Source organism: Balaenoptera acutorostrata, chromosome 5 (genome assembly GCF_949987535.1).
Source record: "Balaenoptera acutorostrata chromosome 5, mBalAcu1.1, whole genome shotgun sequence".
NCBI classification, from domain to species: domain Eukaryota; kingdom Metazoa; phylum Chordata; class Mammalia; order Artiodactyla; family Balaenopteridae; genus Balaenoptera; species Balaenoptera acutorostrata.
Window position 1 is genome coordinate 52,290,344 of NC_080068.1, and position 8,310 is coordinate 52,298,653.

Consider the following 8,310-nt stretch of genomic DNA (forward strand, 5'->3'; position numbering starts at 1 on the left):
TTTGATTGACAGTATATAATCTGCCTTTAAAATCCAGAGTTGCTGCTGTATCCCGAGATGACGGAGCAGCAGGAATGGGCAGTACCGTCCTGCTCTCCCCACGCTGGCCTTGGGAAGTTGTGCCTACAACTGCTAACCCTATTTTGTCACAATTACTACTTTGAGTAGAATGAGTCTGGCTCCGAGGGGAGAAGAAGGAAGATGTTGGAAGCATTAAATCCCTGGATCCATTCACTTCTTCAGTCCAGAGCGTTTCATCCAATGTCAATGTCATCCACCTGGTCCAGTCTCTAGTGCATTTGTCACTTCTGCCTGCCTTGAGCCCCTTCCTCCTGCTCCTGGTTACAAAACCTTGGTTTTCCTGTGGGAACCATCTTTTCTTCCTCCCAATCTGGGTAGCTCAGGTAGGGTGACCCTGCTCCAAAGCTCCAGAAGTGAGCTGATGACCGAAAGTAGTATTGGTCAGTCCTTCCAGTCTGGGTCCAACCCCCAGCCACTCTACAGGTGCAGGGGTGGGTGAGTGACCTAAGCCTGGCCAAGTCAGAAAAATCCCTGGGGGACTTCCCTGGTGACGCAGTGGTTAAGAATCTGCCTGCCAAAGCAGGGGACACGTGTTCGAGCCCTGGTCTGGAAAGATCCCACATGCCACAGAGCAACTAAGCCCGTGCACCACAACTACTGAGCCTGCGCTCTAGAGCCTGCGAGCTACAACTACTTCAGCCCGTGCGCCTAGAGCCCGTGCTCCGCAACAAAGAGAAGCCCACGCAATGAGAAGCCCGCGTACCACAACGAAGAGTAGCCCCTGCTCTCTGCAACTAGAGGAAGCCCGTGTGCAGCAACGAAAACTCAACGCAGCCAAAAATAAATAAATTAGAAAAATCCCTGGGGTCCTTTTTGTCAAGAAATGGTTAAAAAAAAAAAAAAAAAAAGCCCTTGCTTCCTGTTGGGTTATATCTGGTAGAACAGAAGCTTAAAGTTTTGCCAGTGCTTGAGAACAGGTTGCCTATAATGAAGCCAGCATAGAGAAAAGCAGCCTGATCTGGAGTGAGATTGTTACTGAAGAGAATTTTTGAACTGCAACACCAAGCTTTATCGCATCTACTCATCAATCTTTTAGTTTCATAGGTCAAATGCTTCTCTTCATTAAGCTAATTTGAGTTAGGTTTTTGTTACTCCACTTATGCTGGTTATCTTATCTCACACCTAGGAGGGTGTTTCAACTCACATTTAATGTCTTTCTTTCTCCATTTGTTTCAGCATTTTCAATGAGAATTTTTTCAGCATTTATAAGGTGGGAATGAAGTTTGGTGCTGGGGATATAAAGAGGAATAGAAGACTCTGCCACCCTCTAACTCTCAATGCAATAAGGCAAATGAATGTACAAATAGAATTTTTTTTTTTTTTTTTTTTTTTGCCCCGCAGCTTAGTTCCCCCGGCCAGGGATTGAATCCGTGCCCCCTGCGGTGGAAGTGCAGAGTCCTAACCACTGGACTGCCAGGGAAGTCCCAACAGATAGAAAACTTTTAGGAAAGCTTGGTAAACACCATGGCAAACCATTCCCAAGGTATTAGGAGTGAGGAGGGACCCCCAGTGCAACTCTTATATAGAGTGGCTTTATGAGAGATGTCAGACAGTTTTCCTGAAAGCAGTGCTCACTCACGTTAGTCTTAAGGATAAGGAGTTTTCCAGGTAGAGGGGGAACACTGAGGGGTGGAAAACATTCCAGGAGAGGGCCAAATGGGCAAAGGCATGGCTATTAAAAAGAGCATGGGAATACTGGGAGAGCAAGCGGCGCGTGCAGCTGGAGCTCACTGCGAGCAAGGAGAGGCGAGAGACTGCGGCAGGAGCAGGTGGGAGGGCTCAGACACTGGAGGCCATGTGCCCATAGGATCCTGCTTGTCCATCAAGACTCAGTGTGGGTGTTGCCTCCATTGGGAAGTCTCTACATGCACCTCAAGGTGTTTCCATAGCCCTCTTGCACGCACTACACCATGACCTTTATCAGCTATCTACCACGGGGAGGGGGAAAGGCTAGGGTAACCTAAAGCTTCACGGAGTGTGCGGAAAATGGGGGGTGGTAGCTAATGTAAAAAAGTAATAAGCAGAAACCTCAGTTAAATAGAGTTGAGAGACCAGAAGGGGGAGCTCTCACACCCTGGGACAAGAGCAGAGCCCAAGAGGAAGAAGAAAGACTCCTTTCCTGGCAAGGACATGATCAATGACAATCCACGGATTCTTTGTTTACCATAGCCCCCAACTTCCTTCTCCTATCTACAAAAGTGTTCTTCTTTTGCCACGTGGGGACTTGCACGCAGCTTGCCGTGGTTACAGATCCCCAAATTGCAGTTCTCTGCTAATCTCAAGTAAACCCATCTTAGCTGAAGAAATATCTGACAGTCTATATGTTTGACGTCAAAAATATTAAATCAAAAGACATTTATGAAGCACACACAATATACAGGAGACTGTGGTCAGTTTTGCAAAAGACATGTAGTGGGTAAAGCTGAAATATGAAGTTCTTCTTCACGCATACTTTCTTCTGCAATAGAGCTAGTCTTACCTTCTGTTCCTATAGTAAAGACAGCCTGGTGGTTTCAAAGTCTATGATTATTTAAATTCATTTCAACTAGCTCTGAATACCAACTAATATATTAGATTTGGGCATAATTCCAAGGCTTCTAAAGAATAAATTTCAATATAAGCTTTGTATTTCCATTTTCTTAGGATTGTTTTTTAAACTTTTACAGAAGTAATTAAATTACATTACATATAGTGTAAGCCAAAGAAAAACAGAAATGCCAAAATTACCAAAGAATATGTCAAGAAATAGATATAGGAAATGAGGAAATGTCTCTGTGGAAATGTTTTTTATCACACTTGGCTGTGATGGGCATGAAAACAGCATGATGACCCTGCTTTGATGCTTCCTGTTTGTGGAAGCAAAATTTAGGAAGTTGAGAAATTAGTTATAAACCACAGCACACACATCAAGTACAGTGATATGTTACATATTTCCGCTAGGAAAGTTACAATCTTCATAAAAATCCTGATGATCAGAGAATATCTTCTGTAACCTTTCAGAATTTAAAAATCTGTTGATACATTCTTTATGGCTCATATATGCTTTCTTTTAGAAAATGTTATCTGTGTGTTGGAAAAACAAATGTGATTTATGCAATTGTTAGGTGAAGCATTCCTATGTGTTTTCTTCAGGCCAAATTGGTTGGTCATGTTGTTTAACTCTTCTATACTGTTACTGATTCTTTACTGCTTTGTCTATTAAGCATTGACAGAGGTTTGTTAGAATTTTTAACTATGACTGTGGTTTCGTCTATTGCTTCTTTTAGTGTTTCTCCATTTTGCTTTATATATTTTGATAATATGTTATTAAGTTCATAAAATTTTAGAATTATTTTTGTCCCTTGTAAAATTGCCACCTTTTTATTTTATATTTTTGGCCATGCCACAAGGCATGTGGGATCTTACTTCCCCAACCAGAGATCAAACCTGCATCCCCTGCTTTGGAAGCCCACAGTCTTAACCACTGGACCACCAGAGAATTCCCACCATCTTTTTATTTTAAATCAGCCTTCTTTGTCTCTGACTACTTCTTTCCTTAAGTCTTACCGTATTAATTTGGTCTTAAGTAATATATCAATCATTAACAAATATATCAATAATTTATATTAATAATAAATTAATAATTATTAATAAGTAATTAATATATCAATGTATTTATTCATGCCAAGTTTCTTTCAGTTGGTTTTTACATGATATAATACTTTCAATTCTTTTCATTTCAAGCAATCTGGGTCTTGATATTTAAAGTGTGCCTCTTTTAAGCAACATAGATTTTTTTGTCTTAATTACACAGCCTGGTAATTTTTGACTTTTAATTGGAGTGTTTATGCCATTTAAATTTACTATAATTCTTAATATAGTTGGATTTAAGTCTACTATCTTGCTATTCTAGTTGTCCTATCTTTTTAAAACGAAACTTTCAATTTGGAATAATTTTAGATTTACAAAATATTTGTATAGATAGTACAAGGAGTTCCTGTGGACCTTTTGCCCAGTATTTCCTAATGTTGATACCTTACATGATTATAGTACACTTGTCAAAACTAAGAAATTAACGTTGGTACATTACTGTTCACTAAACTCCAGTCTTCCTTCAAATCTCATCAATTTCCATTAGTGTCTTTTTTCTATTCCTGGATCCAATCCAGCACACCACATTGCATTTAGTCATCATGTCTCTTTTTTCTCCTCTGACCTGTGGCAGATTCTCAGTCTTGTCTTGTCTTTCATGACTTTGAAGGTTTTGAAGAATACTCATTATTTTGTAGAATGTTCCTCAATTTGGGTTTTTAGGATGATTTTTTCATGATTATACTGGGGTTGTGGGTTTGGGGTGAGAATATCATGGAGATGAAGTGCCCTTCTCATCAAATCATATAGGGGAGGGGTAACATGATATTCACATGACATAAGCGGTCATAATAACCTTGAGCTCTTGGTTAAGGTGTATCTGCCAGATTCTCCACTGAAAGGTTATTGTTTTTCCTTTTTCCTTATCTCTTTTTTGGAGGCAAGTCACAAAGTCCAGCCCAAAGTCACGTTGGGAGGGGAATTAAACCCCACCTTCAAGAGGCTTTATTTATATTATTAGGCATTCTTCTGAAAGGAAGCCATCTGTCCCTGTGCCATCTGTTGTTTTGTTCCTTTATTCCTTAATTTTTGTCTACTTTTGTATTATTCAGGTATTTTCTTTTATTCCATTTTATCCCCTTTTCAGATTTTTAATCCAAAATTTTGCATTTCCTTTTTAATGGTTGCCCTAAAAATTACTATATGCTTGCCACAGTATAATTTTCCTTAATACTTTCTCTAACAATTGAAGAGATGTATCATATTCTAAATCCATTTATCTCCCTACCTATCATTTGTTATTTTTGTCATGTATTTTACTGTACAGTACGTATTTATCTCCATTGGTCATTATTATTGTTAAATAGCACAAATTGTTTGAGTTCTTAGGAAGAATCCACTTTTCTATCCTTTGCTCCCAGCTTCATTAAAAGGAAAAGAATTGCATAATTGTTTGAAAAACCACTTACCAAAACCATTTAATAGGAGCTCTTGTTGAAATATTGATAAAAATTCAACAGTTTATGAAGAACTAGTTTTGAATAACAGATTGGTCAGTGTGAAAAACAGCAATATTTTATATAAAACTAAGATTCTCAAGGTGGTTGGGGAGGGTAGAGTGCCAAATACTCTTTTTTGAGTAACAGAAAAGTAAGGGAAGTAACAGCCAGAAGCAGGCATAAAGTTAGGTACAGCCTAAGTCTAACTGTATAATACTTTGGGGGGCACCCAGGAGGAACCAAAGATCAAGATGAATAAAACAAAATCTAAGCATGTTATTTTTTTTGCAAAACCTTTATTTTCATGTCATTTTAAAAAATGTAACAATAGTTTTAACTTCTCTGTTCCAAAACAAAGAGAAACACTACCTAATGAGCATTAAACAAGGCATTATGCCCTACAAGCAAGACATAAAATGTCCAAGGGAAGCTTCAACATAAAAATGTTGACCACATAAAGTGAGATAATTTCAATAAATAATAACTGACATTGTTTTAAACAAGTACAAACATAGACGTGCACACACTTTCCCTGATTCTAACAGTGATCTCACTGTCCAATTGCACGGATCCCCTCTCCCACCCACGCCCTCCACCTCTATCACAGTGCCTGGCACTTTATGGTCTCCCAATAAATATCAGTTTAATGAGACATTTAGAACCCATCATTCTCATATTAAATAACTATCAGGGCTGAGTTAAGTTTGATGAAACACATTGACATCTTTAAATACTAACATGTAAAATATTAAAATATGAGTTATGAAAAATAAATAAATACATGTATAAATAAATAGAACTCATAATAAATAGTCCAGCACATCAAGTCCTTTCTAGGTGTCCCCAGAAGCCAGCTGTTCTCTTCTTCATTTTCCGTTCCTACAAGAGCAGAGACCACTCTTCAGGAAATGCCGTATGAGCTTCTTACTTCTCTCTAGGTCAGTTGGTGCTGCCCCTGTGATGAGAAAAGGGTTAGTGTTACAGGTGCTAAAGAAAGCTGCTTTTCTCTTTCAGGCCCTTGACGCTGGAGGGACTTCTGCATGTAGACCCTGGCCCAGCTCTGCACTCAGAAAAGGTTCCTGCTCAAAGGGATTAAAAACCTTTCACAGGTATCCTGGACTTGACCTCAGGGAGGTCTCACTGAAAAGTCCCTGCTCTTCACTACTAAGCTTCAGAGGCCCATGTAGCCCAAAACCAGGGGTTCCACATTTCAGGTAGAAACCATTGAGGAATGGAGGTAAACAATGTTTGTTCCTTAATGGGTCACAAGCATTTTACCATCCCTGGCTAAATCTACTTTATCTTTTAGGAACATAGCCACACTCATTTGAATAGGGATGGAGAGGGGGATCAGGACAGAGGGCCCTGGAAATACCCTTCTGACACAGAGCAGATCGAATTTAATGGGGAAATAATAATGATTTTCAGTCCTGCAACTAAACCATAGGTTTCTCGAATAATATTTTCAGGAGGTAGATGCCAGTATTTGTGACCAATGGCTCTAGTTGCAAGTGGGAATAAAATCCATGACTTACTTGTTTAGCATCTTATTGATGATTTTTTTAACCATGGGAGCTTCAGGGTTGAGACAAACTTCCTGACCAGTCTTGAGAGTGGCTCTGCAGAGACAAGGGAGAATCCACGTGAGGTCGGGCGGGGGGTCGGGGTGGGAGCGTCGGGACGGCGGGGGTGACAAGCACAGCAACAGCGGCGGCACTTACACGACTTCCGTTTGGCCGCAGTGGGGTCCCGGGGGCGTCACCTCCACGCTCTGGATGTTCTTGAAGTGAATCCCCTGCAAGGTCTGCAGGCATCGGCAGCGCAGTTCGGTGACCACAGGCGCCCCTGCGGGGAGGAGAGACTCGGTTAGGGGGCTGTCCCGGGATGGGCACCCACCCGCCCCCCGTCCCGCCCTGGGGATGCCGGGCGCCGGGTCGCACCTGCTGCGCGCCGGCCGGCGGCCACCAGGAGCAGGAACAGCAGCGCGGCGCGGAGGAGCCGGGCGGCGGCGGGGGTCGCGGCGCGGGCCATGGGGTTCAGTTCGGAGGGTCTCTGCCTGCGATGGGAAGCCGAGCTGGAGGACTGGCGGAGCGGATTCTGTGGCTCCCTGAGCCGGGCGAAGCCCTTTTATCCCTGGTCGGGGCGGAAGCTGGCAGCCTAGGGCCCGGGAAATTCCCCGAAGCACGCGTCGTTCCCGGGTCCGGAAGGAGGGCGCGGCCCCGCGTGCCTCCCGCGTAATCCGCGCCCTCGGGGAGGGAGTGGGGGTGTCGTCTCTGCGCCGAAATGCCCGCAAGGGGAGTGAGTCGCCGCCACGCCGGGGCTACCGCCTGCGAGGGCGGCCGTGGGCGCCTGGCCACCCCTGGTCGCGGGCGGTGAGTGTCAGACTGGTTAGACCAATATAGGGACTGCACCACAACTTTAGGGCGAGAGTTAACTTATTCTTTTTTTAAATAAATTTATTTATTTATTTTTTGGCTATGTTGGGTCTTGGTTGCTGTGCACGGGCTTTCTCTAGTTGGGGCGAGCAGGGGCTACTCTTTGTTGCGGTGCGTGGGTTTCTCATTGCGGTGGCTTCTTGTTGAGGAGCACGGGCTCTAGGCACGTGGGCTTCAGTAGTTGTGGCATGTGGGCTCAGTAGTTGTGGCTCATGGGCTCTAGAGCGCAGGCTCAATAGTTGTGGCACACAGGCTTAGTTGCGCCACGGCATGTGAGATCTTCCAGGACCAGGGCTCAAACCTTTGGCCCCTGCATTCGCGGGCAGATTCTTAACCACTGTGCCACCAGGGAAGTCCGAGAGTTAACTTCTTCTAAAGACACTTCTGTTTTGGAGATTGGAAGAGTTGAGGCTGGAATGGCAGCCTTTTTTTGTCTGTCTCTCTTCTTTCTCTTTAAGTTGGGTTTTGTAGATTTTATTTATCCCTGGAATAAACGCACTCTTTAAAATTACATCTGTCATCTCAGTTTGTGTGTAAGAACGTTTGTCAAATTCTCGGTGTTTTAGGATCTCAAATAAATCACACTTACTGCCATTGTTTTTCCGAGGAGGGGCCTGGGGGTAGGCCATTGAACAGGTTAATTCACTGTTTATTTTAAGATACAGTGTTGTAATTTCTTATCTGCCCTCTCTTTGAATTTCTGGAATTTAGTCATTACAGGAGCA

At 42.8% G+C, this 8,310-nt stretch overlaps 1 protein-coding gene across 1 annotated transcript; it reads right to left on the reverse strand.

Moving 5' to 3' along the window:
- Positions 1-5,436: 5,436 nt before the first annotated feature.
- On the reverse strand, positions 5,437-7,277 carry LOC103005635 (growth-regulated protein homolog alpha). Its single transcript, XM_007179834.3, has 4 exons — positions 7,091-7,277; positions 6,872-6,995; positions 6,686-6,769; positions 5,437-6,105 (listed from the first exon to the last, which is right to left on the reverse strand). Exons 1-4 carry the CDS (start codon positions 7,179-7,181, stop codon positions 6,090-6,092), a joined length of 315 nt encoding a protein of 104 aa, XP_007179896.2. The 5' UTR covers positions 7,182-7,277; the 3' UTR covers positions 5,437-6,089.
- Positions 7,278-8,310: the final 1,033 nt, after the last annotated feature.

Excerpts from the sequence above, each read along its gene's own strand:
- LOC103005635 (XM_007179834.3), bottom strand. The coding sequence starts at position 7,181 with ATGGCCCGCGCCGCGACCCCCGCCGCCGCCCGGCTCCTCCGCGCCGCG. Across the intron at positions 6,996-7,090 it reads CGCCGGCCGGCGCGCAGCAG|GGGCGCCTGTGGTCACCGAA; the intron begins GTGCGACCCGGC and ends TCCTCCCCGCAG. Across the intron at positions 6,770-6,871 it reads TGCGGCCAAACGGAAGTCGT|AGCCACTCTCAAGACTGGTC; the intron begins GTAAGTGCCGCC and ends TTGTCTCTGCAG.